The sequence below is a fragment of the Barbus barbus genome (genome assembly GCF_936440315.1).
Source record: "Barbus barbus genome assembly, chromosome: 10".
Classification (NCBI taxonomy): domain Eukaryota; kingdom Metazoa; phylum Chordata; class Actinopteri; order Cypriniformes; family Cyprinidae; genus Barbus; species Barbus barbus.
This window is the reverse complement of record NC_136738.1, coordinates 18,351,559-18,376,284: the sequence shown is the minus strand read 5'-3', so window position 1 is coordinate 18,376,284 and position 24,726 is coordinate 18,351,559. Positions and strand designations below refer to the sequence as shown.

The 24,726-nt window shown below is 47.8% G+C and overlaps 2 protein-coding genes across 2 annotated transcripts; both read right to left on the bottom strand.

Annotated features, from left to right (window-relative positions):
- Nucleotides 1–136: 136 nt before the first annotated feature.
- Nucleotides 137–12,350, bottom strand: LOC306875620 (collagen alpha-3(VI) chain-like; the record flags this gene model as incomplete). Its single annotated transcript, XM_079426306.1, has 15 exons — nucleotides 137–183; nucleotides 299–898; nucleotides 1,157–1,747; nucleotides 2,230–2,826; nucleotides 2,982–3,581; nucleotides 3,818–4,417; nucleotides 4,676–5,266; nucleotides 5,749–6,345; nucleotides 6,501–7,100; nucleotides 7,337–7,936; nucleotides 8,195–8,785; nucleotides 9,268–9,864; nucleotides 10,020–10,619; nucleotides 10,856–11,455; nucleotides 11,714–12,350. 15 exons carry the CDS (start codon nucleotides 12,348–12,350, stop codon nucleotides 137–139), a joined length of 8,448 nt encoding a protein of 2,815 aa, XP_079282432.1.
- A 368-nt stretch (nucleotides 12,351–12,718) lies between these two features.
- LOC306875619 (collagen alpha-3(VI) chain-like) lies at nucleotides 12,719–24,618 on the bottom strand (the record flags this gene model as incomplete). The annotated part of the gene is made up of 14 exons (XM_079426305.1): nucleotides 12,719–13,383; nucleotides 13,539–14,138; nucleotides 14,375–14,974; nucleotides 15,233–15,823; nucleotides 16,306–16,902; nucleotides 17,058–17,657; nucleotides 17,894–18,493; nucleotides 18,752–19,342; nucleotides 19,825–20,421; nucleotides 20,577–21,176; nucleotides 21,413–22,012; nucleotides 22,271–22,861; nucleotides 23,344–23,940; nucleotides 24,096–24,618. 14 exons carry the CDS (start codon nucleotides 24,616–24,618, stop codon nucleotides 12,719–12,721), a joined length of 8,352 nt encoding a protein of 2,783 aa, XP_079282431.1.
- Nucleotides 24,619–24,726: the final 108 nt, after the last annotated feature.

Below are 24,726 nucleotides of genomic sequence, written 5' to 3'. Positions count from 1 at the left end.
CCTAGTGCCATCTGAACCGTCCAGAAGAAACACTACGTCCTTTCTGGGTGTGGTGTAAACAGCTAGGAGGGTGGAAAAACAGCACCATTAATGCCAAGTAATGTCAATAACGTTCATTAACCTTCAGAATGTCATATCAGTTCACCACATCATTAACAGTGTAAGCTCTGGCTAACATTACCACTGCGCGTAAAAATAAAGGTACAAAAAAAAGAAAAGAGAAAAGAAAAGAAAAAAGGAGGGGCCTTAAGTAAAAAGACGAGACACAGCGTACTATAAAGTTCTGCCATGCACATACCGGTTACAGTTGGTGAAATTGTAGTGATGGGAATTGGAACAGCCTGGACAGAGGCCAGCAGCTGCTCTTGGACTTTTGGAAGCTCACTGAAGTCGGACACGGTCAGAGCATAATTTGGGTCGTATGAAATTCTCTGCAATTCTCTGCTATCAGAGCCCCTCGATCCTATTCCAAAGGTCAAAACTCCAAGCTCTTTCAGAGAGGAGGCTGCTGCATCAACACTGTCAGATGACCTTCCCCCGCTAAGCAAAACCAGTATCTGCGGCACACCCTCCAGCCGTCTGCTGCCGGAGGAGGCGGTAAAGACATTGTCTCTGACGTACTGGAGACCTGCCCCCGTGTAGAGGGGTCTGCCTCCTTTGTGCCTCAGACCTCTGACACCGTCGAGAATGTCTTCCTTTGTCGTGTACGTGTTAAGATAGAAATGGGCCTCTGCGTCTCTGCTGTACTGGACCACAGAAACGCGATCTCTGTTCTCAGCTATGTCCAATCTCTCCACCATTCTTTGCACAAACTCTTTCATTGCTGGGAACCCATTCCTAGTGCCATCCGATCCATCCAGCAGGAAGACAACATCTCTCCTCTGCCTACGGCCCTCAGCTAAGAAACAACAGTCATGGGTCAGATGGGGACATTGTAAGGGAAAAAGGGCATATTGCATTACACAGTAGAAGCTTTTCCATTAATCGTGCTTTCTGTGTTTTTCAATATCATCTCACCTCGCGCAAAGTTTTACAACTCAGGAAGAAATACATTTCCTTTTGCAACTCATTAGAACTACAGGTAAAGTAAAGCACACCTCACTACAAACATAAAAGCTGAGAGGAAGTAGAGGAAGCATGTTTGTTTTTTTCTTACCTATCGTCGTGGTAATGGTAGACGTGTCCTCTACAAATACTGTGTCAATGTTGCTGAAAAGCTGCTGTTGGACACTGGGAAGGTCAACAAAGTCACTTACTGAGAGTGCATAGCTAGGATCATGGGAGATCCTCTGGAGCTCCCTGCTGTCTGAGCTCCTTGACCCTATCCCAAAGATAAGCACTCCCAGCTCCTTCAGGGATGAGGCCGGTATGTCAACATTATCAAATGACCTTCCACCACTCAGCAGAATCAGTAACTGGGGCACACCTTCTGTACGTCTGCTTCCAGAGGAGGCAGTGAATACATTGTCCCTCACGTACTGCAGAGCTGCCCCTGTGTTGAGGGGTCTTCCTCCTTTGTGCCTCAGACCCCTGACCGTGTCAAGAATGTCCTCCTTTCTTGAGTATGTGTTAAGATAGAAATGGGCCTCTGGATCTCTGCTGTACTGGACCACGGACACACGGTCTCTGTTCTCAGACACATTCAGTCTCTCCACCATCCTTTCAACAAAGTCGCGCATTGCAGGGAAAGAGCTCCTAGTGCCATCTGAACCATCCAGCAGGAACACTACATCCCTCTTTCGCTCAGCTACGGGTAATGAAATGAAACACACAATCACGTGAGCACTCGGCATCTGATATTGTCTGTTGGTGTGTGCGTGCTCTAGCTAGCAACTGCAAACGGGAAATGACTCTCCCGTCCTTTAAGTTATTTTACAACCAATCCAACGGCCAAATGTTAGTCCCGTCTGCTATAATAACACCTCGTTTTAGTCAGAGTAAAACTGCCTAAAGTTAATGAATACGAAGCCGTGAAATAATGTCTAAATTTAAAGGTTATATTTGTCAAAAGAAAAAAAAAGCACTTTGCCTAAAGCAAACCAACGAGTGAATGAATAAACACTTTAAAATTTAACAGTGCCTAGAGTTCAAGCCCTTGGCTTTTTAGCCTAATTTCCCACGGCTCTGCTCACATGCAATGCTAACTTAAACTGTTCAGGGTCTACTGCATGCTTTGCAAAGAAGGGCTCAGTGTGCTGTTTTCTAGAGGCGTGCGGGAATCTGTCTTACCCGGCACAGTAGTTGTCATCGGTTTGACTTGACCAAGCACGTTGTTGAGGGAGCTGGTAAACTGCTGTTGGACACTGGGAAGGTCAGAGAATTCATTGATGGACTGTGCGTAGGTAGGATCATTGACAATTCTCTGCACCTCTCTGCTGGAATTTCTGGTGCCGACGCCAAAAATCAAGATCCCGCCCTGTTTCAAGGCGGAGGCAGGTGTATCTATGTTATCGCTTGACCGTCCTCCACTGAGGAGGATGAGAATCTGAGGGACACCCGCTTGCTTTCTACTCCCCGCAGAGGCGGTGAAGACATTGTCACTCACGTACTGGAGAGCTGCCCCAGTGTTGAGGGGTCTCCCTCCTCTATGCCTCAGACCTCTGACAAAGTTCAAGATCTCCCCCTTTGTTGTGTAGGTATTCAGATAGAAATTGACCTCTGCGTCTCTACTGTACTGCACTACGGAAACACGGTCTCTGTTTCCATCTATGTTGAATTGCTCCACTAATCTTTGCACAAAGTCACGCATCGCTGGGAAAGTATTTCTAGTGCCATCTGAACCGTCCAGCAGGAACACTACGTCCTTTCTGGGTATGGCGTCATCAGCTAGGAAAAGAAAACAGCATCATTAACACCAGGACATTTCAAAACATGTTTAGAACGTCACGTTAGTTCACGACCTCTTTGACTAGCAAAGCTGCGAGTAATCAACAAGGCACAGCCTGTCAGCTAGCTCACGTTAAGTTCTGCCATGCACATACCGGTCAGAGTCGGGGAAGTTGGAGTGACGGGCATTGCAACATCCTGGACAGAGGCCAGCAGCTGCTCTTGGACATTTGGGAGCTCACTGAAGTCGGACACGGACAGAGCATAACTGGGGTCGTATGAAATTCTCTGCAATTCTCCGCTATCCGAGCCCCTCGATCCTATTCCCCAGATCAAGACGCCAAGCTCTTTCAGAGAGGAGGCTGCTGCATCGACACTGTCAAAAGACCTTCCGCCGCTAAGCAGGATCAGTATCTGCGGCACCCCCTCCAGCCGCCTGCTGCCGGAGGAGGCAGTAAAGACATTGTCTCTGACGTACTGGAGAGCTGCCCCCGTGTTGAGGGGTCTGCCTCCTTTGTGTCTCAGGCCTCTGACACGGTCAAGAACGTCTTCCTTTGTCGTGTAGCTGTTCAGATAGAAATGGACCTCAGCGTCTCTATTGTACTGTACCACAGAAACACGGTCTCTGTTGGCCTCTATGTTGAATTGCTCCACTACTCTTTGCACAAAGTCACGCATAGCTGGGAAAGAATTCCTAGTGCCATCTGAACCGTCCAGAAGAAACACTACGTCCTTTCTGGGTGTGGTGTAAACAGCTAGGAGGGTGGAAAAACAGCACCATTAATGCCAAGTAATGTCAATAACGTTCATTAACCTTCAGAATGTCATATCAGTTCACCACATCATTAACAGTGTAAGCTCTGGCTAACATTACCACTGCGCGTAAAAATAAAGGTACAAAAAAAAGAAAAGAGAAAAGAAAAGAAAAAAGGAGGGGCCTTAAGTAAAAAGACGAGACACAGCGTACTATAAAGTTCTGCCATGCACATACCGGTTACAGTTGGTGAAATTGTAGTGATGGGAATTGGAACAGCCTGGACAGAGGCCAGCAGCTGCTCTTGGACTTTTGGAAGCTCACTGAAGTCGGACACGGTCAGAGCATAATTTGGGTCGTATGAAATTCTCTGCAATTCTCTGCTATCAGAGCCCCTCGATCCTATTCCAAAGGTCAAAACTCCAAGCTCTTTCAGAGAGGAGGCTGCTGCATCAACACTGTCAGATGACCTTCCCCCGCTAAGCAAAACCAGTATCTGCGGCACACCCTCCAGCCGTCTGCTGCCGGAGGAGGCGGTAAAGACATTGTCTCTGACGTACTGGAGACCTGCCCCCGTGTAGAGGGGTCTGCCTCCTTTGTGCCTCAGACCTCTGACACCGTCGAGAATGTCTTCCTTTGTCGTGTACGTGTTAAGATAGAAATGGGCCTCTGCGTCTCTGCTGTACTGGACCACAGAAACGCGATCTCTGTTCTCAGCTATGTCCAATCTCTCCACCATTCTTTGCACAAACTCTTTCATTGCTGGGAACCCATTCCTAGTGCCATCCGATCCATCCAGCAGGAAGACAACATCTCTCCTCTGCCTACGGCCCTCAGCTAAGAAACAACAGTCATGGGTCAGATGGGGACATTGTAAGGGAAAAAGGGCATATTGCATTACACAGTAGAAGCTTTTCCATTAATCGTGCTTTCTGTGTTTTTCAATATCATCTCACCTCGCGCAAAGTTTTACAACTCAGGAAGAAATACATTTCCTTTTGCAACTCATTAGAACTACAGGTAAAGTAAAGCACACCTCACTACAAACATAAAAGCTGAGAGGAAGTAGAGGAAGCATGTTTGTTTTTTTCTTACCTATCGTCGTGGTAATGGTAGACGTGTCCTCTACAAATACTGTGTCAATGTTGCTGAAAAGCTGCTGTTGGACACTGGGAAGGTCAACAAAGTCACTTACTGAGAGTGCATAGCTAGGATCATGGGAGATCCTCTGGAGCTCCCTGCTGTCTGAGCTCCTTGACCCTATCCCAAAGATAAGCACTCCCAGCTCCTTCAGGGATGAGGCCGGTATGTCAACATTATCAAATGACCTTCCACCACTCAGCAGAATCAGTAACTGGGGCACACCTTCTGTACGTCTGCTTCCAGAGGAGGCAGTGAATACATTGTCCCTCACGTACTGCAGAGCTGCCCCTGTGTTGAGGGGTCTCCCTCCTTTGTGCCTCAGACCCCTGACCGTGTCAAGAATGTCCTCCTTTCTTGAGTATGTGTTAAGATAGAAATGGGCCTCTGGATCTCTGCTGTACTGGACCACGGACACACGGTCTCTGTTCTCAGACACATTCAGTCTCTCCACCATCCTTTCAACAAAGTCGCGCATTGCAGGGAAAGAGCTCCTAGTGCCATCTGAACCATCCAGCAGGAACACTACATCCCTCTTTCGCTCAGCTACGGGTAATGAAATGAAACACACAATCACGTGAGCACTCGGCATCTGATATTGTCTGTTGGTGTGTGCGTGCTCTAGCTAGCAACTGCAAACGGGAAATGACTCTCCCGTCCTTTAAGTTATTTTACAACCAATCCAACGGCCAAATGTTAGTCCCGTCTGCTATAATAACACCTCGTTTTAGTCAGAGTAAAACTGCCTAAAGTTAATGAATACGAAGCCGTGAAATAATGTCTAAATTTAAAGGTTATATTTGTCAAAAGAAAAAAAAAGCACTTTGCCTAAAGCAAACCAACGAGTGAATGAATAAACACTTTAAAATTTAACAGTGCCTAGAGTTCAAGCCCTTGGCTTTTTAGCCTAATTTCCCACGGCTCTGCTCACATGCAATGCTAACTTAAACTGTTCAGGGTCTACTGCATGCTTTGCAAAGAAGGGCTCAGTGTGCTGTTTTCTAGAGGCGTGCGGGAATCTGTCTTACCCGGCACAGTAGTTGTCATCGGTTTGACTTGACCAAGCACGTTGTTGAGGGAGCTGGTAAACTGCTGTTGGACACTGGGAAGGTCAGAGAATTCATTGATGGACTGTGCGTAGGTAGGATCATTGACAATTCTCTGCACCTCTCTGCTGGAATTTCTGGTGCCGACGCCAAAAATCAAGATCCCGCCCTGTTTCAAGGCGGAGGCAGGTGTATCTATGTTATCGCTTGACCGTCCTCCACTGAGGAGGATGAGAATCTGAGGGACACCCGCTTGCTTTCTACTCCCCGCAGAGGCGGTGAAGACATTGTCACTCACGTACTGGAGAGCTGCCCCAGTGTTGAGGGGTCTCCCTCCTCTATGCCTCAGACCTCTGACAAAGTTCAAGATCTCCCCCTTTGTTGTGTAGGTATTCAGATAGAAATTGACCTCTGCGTCTCTACTGTACTGCACTACGGAAACACGGTCTCTGTTTCCATCTATGTTGAATTGCTCCACTAATCTTTGCACAAAGTCACGCATCGCTGGGAAAGTATTTCTAGTGCCATCTGAACCGTCCAGCAGGAACACTACGTCCTTTCTGGGTATGGCGTCATCAGCTAGGAAAAGAAAACAGCATCATTAACACCAGGACATTTCAAAACATGTTTAGAACGTCACGTTAGTTCACGACCTCTTTGACTAGCAAAGCTGCGAGTAATCAACAAGGCACAGCCTGTCAGCTAGCTCACGTTAAGTTCTGCCATGCACATACCGGTCAGAGTCGGGGAAGTTGGAGTGACGGGCATTGCAACATCCTGGACAGAGGCCAGCAGCTGCTCTTGGACATTTGGGAGCTCACTGAAGTCGGACACGGACAGAGCATAACTGGGGTCGTATGAAATTCTCTGCAATTCTCCGCTATCCGAGCCCCTCGATCCTATTCCCCAGATCAAGACGCCAAGCTCTTTCAGAGAGGAGGCTGCTGCATCGACACTGTCAAAAGACCTTCCGCCGCTAAGCAGGATCAGTATCTGCGGCACCCCCTCCAGCCGCCTGCTGCCGGAGGAGGCAGTAAAGACATTGTCTCTGACGTACTGGAGAGCTGCCCCCGTGTTGAGGGGTCTGCCTCCTTTGTGTCTCAGGCCTCTGACACGGTCAAGAACGTCTTCCTTTGTCGTGTAGCTGTTCAGATAGAAATGGACCTCAGCGTCTCTATTGTACTGTACCACAGAAACACGGTCTCTGTTGGCCTCTATGTTGAATTGCTCCACTACTCTTTGCACAAAGTCACGCATAGCTGGGAAAGAATTCCTAGTGCCATCTGAACCGTCCAGAAGAAACACTACGTCCTTTCTGGGTGTGGTGTAAACAGCTAGGAGGGTGGAAAAACAGCACCATTAATGCCAAGTAATGTCAATAACGTTCATTAACCTTCAGAATGTCATATCAGTTCACCACATCATTAACAGTGTAAGCTCTGGCTAACATTACCACTGCGCGTAAAAATAAAGGTACAAAAAAAAGAAAAGAGAAAAGAAAAGAAAAAAGGAGGGGCCTTAAGTAAAAAGACGAGACACAGCGTACTATAAAGTTCTGCCATGCACATACCGGTTACAGTTGGTGAAATTGTAGTGATGGGAATTGGAACAGCCTGGACAGAGGCCAGCAGCTGCTCTTGGACTTTTGGAAGCTCACTGAAGTCGGACACGGTCAGAGCATAATTTGGGTCGTATGAAATTCTCTGCAATTCTCTGCTATCAGAGCCCCTCGATCCTATTCCAAAGGTCAAAACTCCAAGCTCTTTCAGAGAGGAGGCTGCTGCATCAACACTGTCAGATGACCTTCCCCCGCTAAGCAAAACCAGTATCTGCGGCACACCCTCCAGCCGTCTGCTGCCGGAGGAGGCGGTAAAGACATTGTCTCTGACGTACTGGAGACCTGCCCCCGTGTAGAGGGGTCTGCCTCCTTTGTGCCTCAGACCTCTGACACCGTCGAGAATGTCTTCCTTTGTCGTGTACGTGTTAAGATAGAAATGGGCCTCTGCGTCTCTGCTGTACTGGACCACAGAAACGCGATCTCTGTTCTCAGCTATGTCCAATCTCTCCACCATTCTTTGCACAAACTCTTTCATTGCTGGGAACCCATTCCTAGTGCCATCCGATCCATCCAGCAGGAAGACAACATCTCTCCTCTGCCTACGGCCCTCAGCTAAGAAACAACAGTCATGGGTCAGATGGGGACATTGTAAGGGAAAAAAGGCATATTGCATTACACAGTAGAAGCTTTTCCATTAATCGTGCTTTCTGTGTTTTTCAATATCATCTCACCTCGCGCAAAGTTTTACAACTCAGGAAGAAATACATTTCCTTTTGCAACTCATTAGAACTACAGGTAAAGTAAAGCACACCTCACTACAAACATAAAAGCTGAGAGGAAGTAGAGGAAGCATGTTTGTTTTTTTCTTACCTATCGTCGTGTAAATGGTAGACGTGTCCTCTACAAATACTGTGTCAATGTTGCTGAAAAGCTGCTGTTGGACACTGGGAAGGTCAACAAAGTCACTTACTGAGAGTGCATAGCTAGGATCATGGGAGATCCTCTGGAGCTCCCTGCTGTCTGAGCTCCTTGACCCTATCCCAAAGATAAGCACTCCCAGCTCCTTCAGGGATGAGGCCGGTATGTCAACATTATCAAATGACCTTCCACCACTCAGCAGAATCAGTAACTGGGGCACACCTTCTGTACGTCTGCTTCCAGAGGAGGCAGTGAATACATTGTCCCTCATGTACTGCAGAGCTGCCCCTGTGTTGAGGGGTCTCCCTCCTTTGTGCCTCAGACCCCTGACCGTGTCAAGAATGTCCTCCTTTCTTGAGTATGTGTTAAGATAGAAATGGGCCTCTGGATCTCTGCTGTACTGGACCACGGACACACGGTCTCTGTTCTCAGACACATTCAGTCTCTCCACCATCCTTTCAACAAAGTCGCGCATTGCAGGGAAAGAGCTCCTAGTGCCATCTGAACCATCCAGCAGGAACACTACATCCCTCTTTCGCTCAGCTACGGGTAATGAAATGAAACACACAATCACGTGAGCACTCGGCATCTGATATTGTCTGTTGGTGTGTGCGTGCTCTAGCTAGCAACTGCAAACGGGAAATGACTCTCCCGTCCTTTAAGTTATTTTACAACCAATCCAACGGCCAAATGTTAGTCCCGTCTGCTATAATAACACCTCGTTTTAGTCAGAGTAAAACTGCCTAAAGTTAATGAATACGAAGCCGTGAAATAATGTCTAAATTTAAAGGTTATATTTGTCAAAAGAAAAAAAAAGCACTTTGCCTAAAGCAAACCAACAAGTGAATGAATAAACACTTTAAAATTTAACAGTGCCTAGAGTTCAAGCCCTTGGCTTTTTAGCCTAATTTCCCACGGCTCTGCTCACATGCAATGCTAACTTAAACTGTTCAGGGTCTACTGCATGCTTTGCAAAGAAGGGCTCAGTGTGCTGTTTTCTAGAGGCGTGCGGGAATCTGTCTTACCCGGCACAGTAGTTGTCATCGGTTTGACTTGACCAAGCACGTTGTTGAGGGAGCTGGTAAACTGCTGTTGGACACTGGGAAGGTCAGAGAATTCATTGATGGACTGTGCGTAGGTAGGATCATTGACAATTCTCTGCACCTCTCTGCTGGAATTTCTGGTGCCGACGCCAAAAATCAAGATCCCGCCCTGTTTCAAGGCGGAGGCAGGTGTATCTATGTTATCGCTTGACCGTCCTCCACTGAGGAGGATGAGAATCTGAGGGACACCCGCTTGCTTTCTACTCCCCGCAGAGGCGGTGAAGACATTGTCACTCACGTACTGGAGAGCTGCCCCAGTGTTGAGGGGTCTCCCTCCTCTATGCCTCAGACCTCTGACAAAGTTCAAGATCTCCCCCTTTGTTGTGTAGGTATTCAGATAGAAATTGACCTCTGCGTCTCTACTGTACTGCACTACGGAAACACGGTCTCTGTTTCCATCTATGTTGAATTGCTCCACTAATCTTTGCACAAAGTCACGCATCGCTGGGAAAGTATTTCTAGTGCCATCTGAACCGTCCAGCAGGAACACTACGTCCTTTCTGGGTATGGCGTCATCAGCTAGGAAAAGAAAACAGCATCATTAACACCAGGACATTTCAAAACATGTTTAGAACGTCACGTTAGTTCACGACCTCTTTGACTACCAAAGCTGCGAGTAATCAACAAGGCACAGCCTGTCAGCTAGCTCACGTTAAGTTCTGCCATGCACATACCGGTCAGAGTCGGGGAAGTTGGAGTGACGGGCATTGCAACATCCTGGACAGAGGCCAGCAGCTGCTCTTGGACATTTGGGAGCTCACTGAAGTCGGACACGGACAGAGCATAACTGGGGTCGTATGAAATTCTCTGCAATTCTCCGCTATCCGAGCCCCTCGATCCTATTCCCCAGATCAAGACGCCAAGCTCTTTCAGAGAGGAGGCTGCTGCATCGACACTGTCAAAAGACCTTCCGCCGCTAAGCAGGATCAGTATCTGCGGCACCCCCTCCAGCCGCCTGCTGCCGGAGGAGGCAGTAAAGACATTGTCTCTGACGTACTGGAGAGCTGCCCCCGTGTTGAGGGGTCTGCCTCCTTTGTGTCTCAGGCCTCTGACACGGTCAAGAACGTCTTCCTTTGTCGTGTAGCTGTTCAGATAGAAATGGACCTCAGCATCTCTACTGTACTGTACCACAGAAACACGGTCTCTGTTGGCCTCTATGTTGAATTGCTCCACTACTCTTTGCACAAAGTCACGCATAGCTGGGAAAGAATTCCTAGTGCCATCTGAACCGTCCAGAAGAAACACTACGTCCTTTCTGGGTGTGGTGTAAACAGCTAGGAGGGTGGAAAAACAGCACCATTAATGCCAAGTAATGTCAATAACGTTCATTAACCTTCAGAATGTCATATCAGTTCACCACATCATTAACAGTGTAAGCTCTGGCTAACATTACCACTGCGCGTAAAAATAAAGGTACAAAAAAAAGAAAAGAGAAAAGAAAAGAAAAAAGGAGGGGCCTTAAGTAAAAAGACGAGACACAGCGTACTATAAAGTTCTGCCATGCACATACCGGTTACAGTTGGTGAAATTGTAGTGATGGGAATTGGAACAGCCTGGACAGAGGCCAGCAGCTGCTCTTGGACTTTTGGAAGCTCACTGAAGTCGGACACGGTCAGAGCATAATTTGGGTCGTATGAAATTCTCTGCAATTCTCTGCTATCAGAGCCCCTCGATCCTATTCCAAAGGTCAAAACTCCAAGCTCTTTCAGAGAGGAGGCTGCTGCATCAACACTGTCAGATGACCTTCCCCCGCTAAGCAAAACCAGTATCTGCGGCACACCCTCCAGCCGTCTGCTGCCGGAGGAGGCGGTAAAGACATTGTCTCTGACGTACTGGAGACCTGCCCCCGTGTAGAGGGGTCTGCCTCCTTTGTGCCTCAGACCTCTGACACCGTCGAGAATGTCTTCCTTTGTCGTGTACGTGTTAAGATAGAAATGGGCCTCTGCGTCTCTGCTGTACTGGACCACAGAAACGCGATCTCTGTTCTCAGCTATGTCCAATCTCTCCACCATTCTTTGCACAAACTCTTTCATTGCTGGGAACCCATTCCTAGTGCCATCCGATCCATCCAGCAGGAAGACAACATCTCTCCTCTGCCTACGGCCCTCAGCTAAGAAACAACAGTCATGGGTCAGATGGGGACATTGTAAGGGAAAAAAGGCATATTGCATTACACAGTAGAAGCTTTTCCATTAATCGTGCTTTCTGTGTTTTTCAATATCATCTCACCTCGCGCAAAGTTTTACAACTCAGGAAGAAATACATTTCCTTTTGCAACTCATTAGAACTACAGGTAAAGTAAAGCACACCTCACTACAAACATAAAAGCTGAGAGGAAGTAGAGGAAGCATGTTTGTTTTTTTCTTACCTATCGTCGTGGTAATGGTAGACGTGTCCTCTACAAATACTGTGTCAATGTTGCTGAAAAGCTGCTGTTGGACACTGGGAAGGTCAACAAAGTCACTTACTGAGAGTGCATAGCTAGGATCATGGGAGATCCTCTGGAGCTCCCTGCTGTCTGAGCTCCTTGACCCTATCCCAAAGATAAGCACTCCCAGCTCCTTCAGGGATGAGGCCGGTATGTCAACATTATCAAATGACCTTCCACCACTCAGCAGAATCAGTAACTGGGGCACACCTTCTGTACGTCTGCTTCCAGAGGAGGCAGTGAATACATTGTCCCTCACGTACTGCAGAGCTGCCCCTGTGTTGAGGGGTCTCCCTCCTTTGTGCCTCAGACCCCTGACCGTGTCAAGAATGTCCTCCTTTCTTGAGTATGTGTTAAGATAGAAATGGGCCTCTGGATCTCTGCTGTACTGGACCACGGACACACGGTCTCTGTTCTCAGACACATTCAGTCTCTCCACCATCCTTTCAACAAAGTCGCGCATTGCAGGGAAAGAGCTCCTAGTGCCATCTGAACCATCCAGCAGGAACACTACATCCCTCTTTCGCTCAGCTACGGGTAATGAAATGAAACACACAATCACGTGAGCACTCGGCATCTGATATTGTCTGTTGGTGTGTGCGTGCTCTAGCTAGCAACTGCAAACGGGAAATGACTCTCCCGTCCTTTAAGTTATTTTACAACCAATCCAACGGCCAAATGTTAGTCCCGTCTGCTATAATAACACCTCGTTTTAGTCAGAGTAAAACTGCCTAAAGTTAATGAATACGAAGCCGTGAAATAATGTCTAAATTTAAAGGTTATATTTGTCAAAAGAAAAAAAAAGCACTTTGCCTAAAGCAAACCAACGAGTGAATGAATAAACACTTTAAAATTTAACAGTGCCTAGAGTTCAAGCCCTTGGCTTTTTAGCCTAATTTCCCACGGCTCTGCTCACATGCAATGCTAACTTAAACTGTTCAGGGTCTACTGCATGCTTTGCAAAGAAGGGCTCAGTGTGCTGTTTTCTAGAGGCGTGCGGGAATCTGTCTTACCCGGCACAGTAGTTGTCATCGGTTTGACTTGACCAAGCACGTTGTTGAGGGAGCTGGTAAACTGCTGTTGGACACTGGGAAGGTCAGAGAATTCATTGATGGACTGTGCGTAGGTAGGATCATTGACAATTCTCTGCACCTCTCTGCTGGAATTTCTGGTGCCGACGCCAAAAATCAAGATCCCGCCCTGTTTCAAGGCGGAGGCAGGTGTATCTATGTTATCGCTTGACCGTCCTCCACTGAGGAGGATGAGAATCTGAGGGACACCCGCTTGCTTTCTACTCCCCGCAGAGGCGGTGAAGACATTGTCACTCACGTACTGGAGAGCTGCCCCAGTGTTGAGGGGTCTCCCTCCTCTATGCCTCAGACCTCTGACAAAGTTCAAGATCTCCCCCTTTGTTGTGTAGGTATTCAGATAGAAATTGACCTCTGCGTCTCTACTGTACTGCACTACGGAAACACGGTCTCTGTTTCCATCTATGTTGAATTGCTCCACTAATCTTTGCACAAAGTCACGCATCGCTGGGAAAGTATTTCTAGTGCCATCTGAACCGTCCAGCAGGAACACTACGTCCTTTCTGGGTATGGCGTCATCAGCTAGGAAAAGAAAACAGCATCATTAACACCAGGACATTTCAAAACATGTTTAGAACGTCACGTTAGTTCACGACCTCTTTGACTAGCAAAGCTGCAAGTAATCAACAAGGCACAGCCTGTCAGCTAGCTCACGTTAAGTTCTGCCATGCACATACCGGTCAGAGTCGGGGAAGTTGGAGTGATGGGCATTGCAACATCCTGGACAGAGGCCAGCAGCTGCTCTTGGACATTTGGGAGCTCACTGAAGTCGGACACGGACAGAGCATAACTGGGGTCGTATGAAATTCTCTGCAATTCTCCGCTATCCGAGCCCCTCGATCCTATTCCCCAGATCAAGACGCCAAGCTCTTTCAGAGAGGAGGCTGCTGCATCGACACTGTCAAAAGACCTTCCGCCGCTAAGCAGGATCAGTATCTGCGGCACCCCCTCCAGCCGCCTGCTGCCGGAGGAGGCAGTAAAGACATTGTCTCTGACGTACTGGAGAGCTGCCCCCGTGTTGAGGGGTCTGCCTCCTTTGTGTCTCAGGCCTCTGACACGGTCAAGAACGTCTTCCTTTGTCGTGTAGCTGTTCAGATAGAAATGGACCTCAGCGTCTCTACTGTACTGTACCACAGAAACACGGTCTCTGTTGGCCTCTATGTTGAATTGCTCCACTACTCTTTGCACAAAGTCACGCATAGCTGGGAAAGAATTCCTAGTGCCATCTGAACCGTCCAGAAGAAACACTACGTCCTTTCTGGGTGTGGTGTAAACAGCTAGGAGGGTGGAAAAACAGCACCATTAATGCCAAGTAATGTCAATAACGTTCATTAACCTTCAGAATGTCATATCAGTTCACCACATCATTAACAGTGTAAGCTCTGGCTAACATTACCACTGCGCGTAAAATTAAAGGTACAAAAAAAAGAAAAGAGAAAAGAAAAGAAAAAAGGAGGGGCCTTAAGTAAAAAGACGAGACACAGCGTACTATAAAGTTCTGCCATGCACATACCGGTTACAGTTGGTGAAATTGTAGTGATGGGAATTGGAACAGCCTGGACAGAGGCCAGCAGCTGCTCTTGGACTTTTGGAAGCTCACTGAAGTCGGACACGGTCAGAGCATAATTTGGGTCGTATGAAATTCTCTGCAATTCTCTGCTATCAGAGCCCCTCGATCCTATTCCAAAGGTCAAAACTCCAAGCTCTTTCAGAGAGGAGGCTGCTGCATCAACACTGTCAGATGACCTTCCCCCGCTAAGCAAAACCAGTATCTGCGGCACACCCTCCAGCCGTCTGCTGCCGGAGGAGGCGGTAAAGACATTGTCTCTGACGTACTGGAGACCTGCCCCCGTGTAGAGGGGTCTGCCTCCTTTGTGCCTCAGACCTCTGACACCGTCGAGAATGTCTTCCTTTGTCGTGTACGTGTTAAGATAGAAATGGGCCTCTGCGTCTCTGCTGTACTGGACCACAGAAACGCGATCTCTGTTCTCAGCTATGTCCAATCTCTCCACCATTCTTTGCACAAACTCTGTCATTGCTGGGAACCCATTCCTAGTGCCATCCGATCCATCCAGCAGGAAGACAACATCTCTCCTCTGCCTACGGCCCTCAGCTAAGAAACAACAGTCATGGGTCAGATGGGGACATTGTAAGGGAAAAAAGGCATATTGCATTACACAGTAGAAGCTTTTCCATTAATCGTGCTTTCTGTGTTTTTCAATATCATCTCACCTCGCGCAAAGTTTTACAACTCAGGAAGAAATACATTTCCTTTTGCAACTCATTAGAACTACAGGTAAAGTAAAGCACACCTCACTACAAACATAAAAGCTGAGAGGAAGTAGAGGAAGCATGTTTGTTTTTTTCTTACCTATCGTCGTGGTAATGGTAGACGTGTCCTCTACAAATACTGTGTCAATGTTGCTGAAAAGCTGCTGTTGGACACTGGGAAGGTCAACAAAGTCACTTACTGAGAGTGCATAGCTAGGATCATGGGAGATCCTCTGGAGCTCCCTGCTGTCTGAGCTCCTTGACCCTATCCCAAAGATAAGCACTCCCAGCTCCTTCAGGGATGAGGCCGGTATGTCAACATTATCAAATGACCTTCCACCACTCAGCAGAATCAGTAACTGGGGCACACCTTCTGTACGTCTGCTTCCAGAGGAGGCAGTGAATACATTGTCCCTCACGTACTGCAGAGCTGCCCCTGTGTTGAGGGGTCTCCCTCCTTTGTGCCTCAGACCCCTGACCGTGTCAAGAATGTCCTCCTTTCTTGAGTATGTGTTAAGATAGAAATGGGCCTCTGGATCTCTGCTGTACTGGACCACGGACACACGGTCTCTGTTCTCAGACACATTCAGTCTCTCCACCATCCTTTCAACAAAGTCGCGCATTGCAGGGAAAGAGCTCCTAGTGCCATCTGAACCATCCAGCAGGAACACTACATCCCTCTTTCGCTCAGCTACGGGTAATGAAATGAAACACACAATCACGTGAGCACTCGGCATCTGATATTGTCTGTTGGTGTGTGCGTGCTCTAGCTAGCAACTGCAAACGGGAAATGACTCTCCCGTCCTTTAAGTTATTTTACAACCAATCCAACGGCCAAATGTTAGTCCCGTCTGCTATAATAACACCTCGTTTTAGTCAGAGTAAAACTGCCTAAAGTTAATGAATACGAAGCCGTGAAATAATGTCTAAATTTAAAGGTTATATTTGTCAAAAGAAAAAAAAAGCACTTTGCCTAAAGCAAACCAACGAGTGAATGAATAAACACTTTAAAATTTAACAGTGCCTAGAGTTCAAGCCCTTGGCTTTTTAGCCTAATTTCCCACGGCTCTGCTCACATGCAATGCTAACTTAAACTGTTCAGGGTCTACTGCATGCTTTGCAAAGAAGGGCTCAGTGTGCTGTTTTCTAGAGGCGTGCGGGAATCTGTCTTACCCGGCACAGTAGTTGTCATCGGTTTGACTTGACCAAGCACGTTGTTGAGGGAGCTGGTAAACTGCTGTTGGACACTGGGAAGGTCAGAGAATTCATTGATGGACTGTGCGTAGGTAGGATCATTGACAATTCTCTGCAACTCTCTGCTGGAATTTCTGGTGCCGACGCCAAAAATCAAGATCCCGCCCTGTTTCAAGGCGGAGGCAGGTGTATCTATGTTATCGCTTGACCGTCCTCCACTGAGGAGGATGAGAATCTGAGGGACACCCGCTTGCTTTCTACTCCCCGCAGAGGCGGTGAAGACATTGTCACTCACGTACTGGAGAGCTGCCCCAGTGTTGAGGGGTCTCCCTCCTCTATGCCTCAGACCTCTGACAAAGTTCAAGATCTCCCCCTTTGTTGTGTAGGTATTCAGATAGAAATTGACCTCTGCGTCTCTACTGTACTGCACTACGGAAACACGGTCTCTGTTTCCATCTATGTTGAATTGTTCCACTAATCTTTGCACAAAGTCACGCATCGCTGGGAAAGTATTTCTAGTGCCATCTGAACCGTCCAGCAGGAACACTACGTCCTTTCTGGGTATGGCGTCATCAGCTAGGAAAAGAAAACAGCATCATTAACACCAGGACATTTCAAAACATGTTTAGAACGTCACGTTAGTTCACGACCTCTTTGACTAGCAAAGCTGCGAGTAATCAACAAGGCACAGCCTGTCAGCTAGCTCACGTTAAGTTCTGCCATGCACATACCGGTCAGAGTCGGGGAAGTTGGAGTGACGGGCATTGCAACATCCTGGACAGAGGCCAGCAGCTGCTCTTGGACATTTGGGAGCTCACTGAAGTCGGACACGGACAGAGCATAACTGGGGTCGTATGAAATTCTCTGCAATTCTCCGCTATCCGAGCCCCTCGATCCTATTCCCCAGATCAAGACGCCAAGCTCTTTCAGAGAGGAGGCTGCTGCATCGACACTGTCAAAAGACCTTCCGCCGCTAAGCAGGATCAGTATCTGCGGCACCCCCTCCAGCCGCCTGCTGCCGGAGGAGGCAGTAAAGACATTGTCTCTGACGTACTGGAGAGCTGCCCCCGTGTTGAGGGGTCTGCCTCCTTTGTGTCTCAGGCCTCTGACACGGTCAAGAACGTCTTCCTTTGTCGTGTAGCTGTTCAGATAGAAATGGACCTCAGCGTCTCTACTGTACTGTACCACAGAAACACGGTCTCTGTTGGCCTCTATGTTGAATTGCTCCACTACTCTTTGCACAAAGTCACGCATAGCTGGGAAAGAATTCCTAGTGCCATCTGAACCGTCCAGAAGAAACACTACGTCCTTTCTGGGTGTGGTGTAAACAGCTAGGAGGGTGGAAAAACAGCACCATTAATGCCAAGTAATGTCAATAACGTTCATTAACCTTCAGAATGTCATATCAGTTCACCACATCATTAACAGTGTAAGCTCTGGTTAACATTACCACTGCGCGTAAAAATAAAGGTACAAAAAAAAGAAAAGAGAAAAGAAAAGAAAAAAGGAGGGGCCTTAAGTAAAAAGACGAGACACAGCGTACTATAAAGTTCTGCCATGCACATACCGGTTACAGTTGGTGAAATTGTAGTGATGGGAATTGGAACAGCCTGGACAGAGGCCAGCAGCTGCTCTTGGACTTTTGGAAGCTCACTGAAGTCGGACACGGTCAGAGCATAATTTGGTTCGTATGAAATTCTCTGCAATTCTCTGCTATCAGAGCCCCTCGATCCTATTCCAAAGGTCAAAACTCCAAGCTCTTTCAGAGAGGAGGCTGCTGCATCAACACTGTCAGATGACCTTCCCCCGCTAAGCAAAACCAGTATCTGCGGCACACCCTCCAGCCGTCTGCTGCCGGAGGAGGCGGTAAAGACATTGTCTCTGACGTACTGGAGACCTGCCCCCGTGTAGAGGGGTCTGCCTCCTTTGTGCCTCAGACCTCTGACACCGTCGAGAATGTCTTCCTTTGTCGTGTACGTGTTAAGATAGAAATGGGCCTCTGCGTCTCTGCTGTACTGGACCACAGAAACGCGATCTCTGTTCTCAGCTATGTCCAATCTCTCCACCATTCTTTGCACAAACTCTGTCATTGCTGGGAACCCATTCCTAGTGCCATCCGATCCATCCAGCAGGAAGACAACATCTCTCCTCTGCCTACGGCCCTCAGCTAAGAAACAACAGTCATGGGTCAGATGGGGACATTGTAAGGGAAAAAAGGCATATTGCATTACACAGTAGAAGCTTTTCCATTAATCGTGCTTTCTGTGTTTTTCAATATCATCTCACCTCGCGCAAAGTTTTACAACTCAGGAAGAAATACATTTCCTTTTGCAACTCATTAGAACTACAGGTAAAGTAAAGCACACCTCACTACAAACATAAAAGCTGAGAGGAAGTAGAGGAAGCATGTTTGTTTTTTTCTTACCTATCGTCGTGGTAATGGTAGACGTGTCCTCTACAAATACTGTGTCAATGTTGCTGAAAAGCTGCTGTTGGACACTGGGAAGGTCAACAAAGTCACTTACTGAGAGTGCATAGCTAGGATCATGGGAGATCCTCTGGAGCTCCCTGCTGTCTGAGCTCCTTGACCCTATCCCAAAGATAAGCACTCCCAGCTCCTTCAGGGATGAGGCCGGTATGTCAACATTATCAAATGACCTTCCACCACTCAGCAGAATCAGTAACTGGGGCACACCTTCTGTACGTCTGCTTCCAGAGGAGGCAGTGAATACATTGTCCCTCACGTACTGCAGAGCTGCCCCTGTGTTGAGGGGTCTCCCTCCTTTGTGCCTCAGACCCCTGACCGTGTCAAGAATGTCCTCCTTTCTTGAGTATGTGTTAAGATAGAAATGGGCCTCTGGATCTCTGCTGTACTGGACCACGGACACACGGTCTCTGTTCTCAGACACATTCAGTCTCTCCACCATCCTTTCAACAAAGTCGCGCATTGCAGGGAAAGAGCTCCTAGTGCCATCTGAACCATCCAGCAGGAACACTACATCCCTCTTTCGCTCAGCTACGGGTAATGAAATGAAACACACAATCACGTGAGCACTCGGCATCTGATATTGTCTGTTGGTGTGTGCGTGCTCTAGCTAGCAACTGCAAACGGGAAATGACTCTCCCGTCCTTTAAGTTATTTTACAACCAATCCAACGGCCAAATGTTAGTCCCGTCTGCTATAATAACACCTCGTTTTAGTCAGAGTAAAACGGCCTAAATTTAATGAATACGAAGCCGTGAAATAATGTCTAAATTTAAAGGTTATATTTGTCAAAAGAAAAAAAAAGCACTTTGCCTAAAGCAAACCAACGAGTGAATGAATAAACACTTTAAAATTTAACAGTGCCTAGAGTTCAAGCCCTTGGCTTTTTAGCCTAATTTCCCACGGCTCTGCTCACATGCAATGCTAACTTAAACTGTTCAGGGTCTACTGCATGCTTTGCAAAGAAGGGCTCAGTGTGCTGTTTTCTAGAGGCGTGCGGGAATCTGTCTTACCCGGCACAGTAGTTGTCATCGGTTTGACTTGACCAAGCACGTTGTTGAGGGAGCTGGTAAACTGCTGTTGGACACTGGGAAGGTCAGAGAATTCATTGATGGACTGTGCGTAAGTAGGATCATTGACAATTCTCTGCACCTCTCTGCTGGAATTTCTGGTGCCGACGCCAAAAATCAAGATCCCGCCCTGTTTCAAGGCGGAGGCAGGTGTATCTATGTTATCGCTTGACCGTCCTCCACTGAGGAGGATGAGAATCTGAGGGACACCCGCTTGCTTTCTACTCCCCGCAGAGGCGGTGAAGACATTGTCACTCACGTACTGGAGAGCTGCCCCAGTGTTGAGGGGTCTCCCTCCTCTATGCCTCAGACCTCTGACAAAGTTCAAGATCTCCCCCTTTGTTGTGTAGGTATTCAGATAGAAATTGACCTCTGCGTCTCTACTGTACTGCACTACGGAAACACGGTCTCTGTTTCCATCTATGTTGAATTGCTCCACTAATCTTTGCACAAAGTCACGCATCGCTGGGAAAGTATTTCTAGTGCCATCTGAACCGTCCAGCAGGAACACTACGTCCTTTCTGGGTATGGCGTCATCAGCTAGGAAAAGAAAACAGCATCATTAACACCAGGACATTTCAAAACATGTTTAGAACGTCACGTTAGTTCACGACCTCTTTGACTAGCAAAGCTGCGAGTAATCAACAAGGCACAGCCTGTCAGCTAGCTCACGTTAAGTTCTGCCATGCACATACCGGTCAGAGTCGGGGAAGTTGGAGTGACGGGCATTGCAACATCCTGGACAGAGGCCAGCAGCTGCTCTTGGACATTTGGGAGCTCACTGAAGTCGGACACGGACAGAGCATAACTGGGGTCGTATGAAATTCTCTGCAATTCTCCGCTATCCGAGCCCCTCGATCCTATTCCCCAGATCAAGACGCCAAGCTCTTTCAGAGAGGAGGCTGCTGCATCGACACTGTCAAAAGACCTTCCGCCGCTAAGCAGGATCAGTATCTGCGGCACCCCCTCCAGCCGCCTGCTGCCGGAGGAGGCAGTAAAGACATTGTCTCTGACGTACTGGAGAGCTGCCCCCGTGTTGAGGGGTCTGCCTCCTTTGTGTCTCAGGCCTCTGACACGGTCAAGAACGTCTTCCTTTGTCGTGTAGCTGTTCAGATAGAAATGGACCTCAGCGTCTCTACTGTACTGTACCACAGAAACACGGTCTCTGTTGGCCTCTATGTTGAATTGCTCCACTACTCTTTGCACAAAGTCACGCATAGCTGGGAAAGAATTCCTAGTGCCATCTGAACCGTCCAGAAGAAACACTACGTCCTTTCTGGGTGTGGTGTAAACAGCTAGGAGGGTGGAAAAACAGCACCATTAATGCCAAGTAATGTCAATAACGTTCATTAACCTTCAGAATGTCATATCAGTTCACCACATCATTAACAGTGTAAGCTCTGGCTAACATTACCACTGCGCGTAAAAATAAAGGTACAAAAAAAAGAAAAGAGAAAAGAAAAGAAAAAAGGAGGGGCCTTAAGTAAAAAGACGAGACACAGCGTACTATAAAGTTCTGCCATGCACATACCGGTTACAGTTGGTGAAATTGTAGTGATGGGAATTGGAACAGCCTGGACAGAGGCCAGCAGCTGCTCTTGGACTTTTGGAAGCTCACTGAAGTCGGACACGGTCAGAGCATAATTTGGGTCGTATGAAATTCTCTGCAATTCTCTGCTATCAGAGCCCCTCGATCCTATTCCAAAGGTCAAAACTCCAAGCTCTTTCAGAGAGGAGGCTGCTGCATCAACACTGTCAGATGACCTTCCCCCGCTAAGCAAAACCAGTATCTGCGGCACACCCTCCAGCCGTCTGCTGCCGGAGGAGGCGGTAAAGACATTGTCTCTGACGTACTGGAGACCTGCCCCCGTGTAGAGGGGTCTGCCTCCTTTGTGCCTCAGACCTCTGACACCGTCGAGAATGTCTTCCTTTGTCGTGTACGTGTTAAGATAGAAATGGGCCTCTGCGTCTCTGCTGTACTGGACCACAGAAACGCGATCTCTGTTCTCAGCTATGTCCAATCTCTCCACCATTCTTTGCACAAACTCTGTCATTGCTGGGAACCCATTCCTAGTGCCATCCGATCCATCCAGCAGGAAGACAACATCTCTCCTCTGCCTACGGCCCTCAGCTAAGAAACAACAGTCATGGGTCAGATGGGGACATTGTAAGGGAAAAAAGGCATATTGCATTACACAGTAGAAGCTTTTCCATTAATCGTGCTTTCTGTGTTTTTCAATATCATCTCACCTCGCGCAAAGTTTTACAACTCAGGAAGAAATACATTTCCTTTTGCAACTCATTAGAACTACAGGTAAAGTAAAGCACACCTCACTACAAACATAAAAGCTGAGAGGAAGTAGAGGAAGCATGTTTGTTTTTTTCTTACCTATCGTCGTGGTAATGGTAGACGTGTCCTCTACAAATACTGTGTCAATGTTGCTGAAAAGCTGCTGTTGGACACTGGGAAGGTCAACAAAGTCACTTACTGAGAGTGCATAGCTAGGATCATGGGAGATCCTCTGGAGCTCCCTGCTGTCTGAGCTCCTTGACCCTATCCCAAAGATAAGCACTCCCAGCTCCTTCAGGGATGAGGCCGGTATGTCAACATTATCAAATGACCTTCCACCACTCAGCAGAATCAGTAACTGGGGCACACCTTCTGTACGTCTGCTTCCAGAGGAGGCAGTGAATACATTGTCCCTCACGTACTGCAGAGCTGCCCCTGTGTTGAGGGGTCTCCCTCCTTTGTGCCTCAGACCCCTGACCGTGTCAAGAATGTCCTCCTTTCTTGAGTATGTGTTAAGATAGAAATGGGCCTCTGGATCTCTGCTGTACTGGACCACGGACACACGGTCTCTGTTCTCAGACACATTCAGTCTCTCCACCATCCTTTCAACAAAGTCGCGCATTGCAGGGAAAGAGCTCCTAGTGCCATCTGAACCATCCAGCAGGAACACTACATCCCTCTTTCGCTCAGCTACGGGTAATGAAATGAAACACACAATCACGTGAGCACTCGGCATCTGATATTGTCTGTTGGTGTGTGCGTGCTCTAGCTAGCAACTGCAAACGGGAAATGACTCTCCCGTCCTTTAAGTTATTTTACAACCAATCCAACGGCCAAATGTTAGTCCCGTCTGCTATAATAACACCTCGTTTTAGTCAGAGTAAAACGGCCTAAAGTTAATGAATACGAAGCCGTGAAATAATGTCTAAATTTAAAGGTTATATTTGTCAAAAGAAAAAAAAAGCACTTTGCCTAAAGCAAACCAACGAGTGAATGAATAAACACTTTAAAATTTAACAGTGCCTAGAGTTCAAGCCCTTGGCTTTTTAGCCTAATTTCCCACGGCTCTGCTCACATGCAATGCTAACTTAAACTGTTCAGGGTCTACTGCATGTTTTGCAAAGAAGGGCTCAGTGTGCTGTTTTCTAGAGGCGTGCGGGAATCTGTCTTACCCGGCACAGTAGTTGTCATCGGTTTGACTTGACCAAGCACGTTGTTGAGGGAGCTGGTAAACTGCTGTTGGACACTGGGAAGGTCAGAGAATTCATTGATGGACTGTGCGTAGGTAGGATCATTGACAATTCTCTGCACCTCTCTGCTGGAATTTCTGGTGCCGACGCCAAAAATCAAGATCCCGCCCTGTTTCAAGGCGGAGGCAGGTGTATCTATGTTATCGCTTGACCGTCCTCCACTGAGGAGGATGAGAATCTGAGGGACACCCGCTTGCTTTCTACTCCCCGCAGAGGCGGTGAAGACATTGTCACTCACGTACTGGAGAGCTGCCCCAGTGTTGAGGGGTCTCCCTCCTCTATGCCTCAGACCTCTGACAAAGTTCAAGATCTCCCCCTTTGTTGTGTAGGTATTCAGATAGAAATTGACCTCTGCGTCTCTACTGTACTGCACTACGGAAACACGGTCTCTGTTTCCATCTATGTTGAATTGCTCCACTAATCTTTGCACAAAGTCACGCATCGCTGGGAAAGTATTTCTAGTGCCATCTGAACCGTCCAGCAGGAACACTACGTCCTTTCTGGGTATGGCGTCATCAGCTAGGAAAAGAAAACAGCATCATTAACACCAGGACATTTCAAAACATGTTTAGAACGTCACGTTAGTTCACGACCTCTTTGACTAGCAAAGCTGCGAGTAATCAACAAGGCACAGCCTGTCAGCTAGCTCACGTTAAGTTCTGCCATGCACATACCGGTCAGAGTCGGGGAAGTTGGAGTGACGGGCATTGCAACATCCTGGACAGAGGCCAGCAGCTGCTCTTGGACATTTGGGAGCTCACTGAAGTCGGACACGGACAGAGCATAACTGGGGTCGTATGAAATTCTCTGCAATTCTCCGCTATCCGAGCCCCTCGATCCTATTCCCCAGATCAAGACGCCAAGCTCTTTCAGAGAGGAGGCTGCTGCATCGACACTGTCAAAAGACCTTCCGCCGCTAAGCAGGATCAGTATCTGCGGCACCCCCTCCAGCCGCCTGCTGCCGGAGGAGGCAGTAAAGACATTGTCTCTGACGTACTGGAGAGCTGCCCCCGTGTTGAGGGGTCTGCCTCCTTTGTGTCTCAGGCCTCTGACACGGTCAAGAACGTCTTCCTTTGTCGTGTAGCTGTTCAGATAGAAATGGACCTCAGCGTCTCTACTGTACTGTACCACAGAAACACGGTCTCTGTTGGCCTCTATGTTGAATTGCTCCACTACTCTTTGCACAAAGTCACGCATAGCTGGGAAAGAATTCCTAGTGCCATCTGAACCGTCCAGAAGAAACACTACGTCCTTTCTGGGTGTGGTGTAAACAGCTAGGAGGGTGGAAAAACAGCACCATTAATG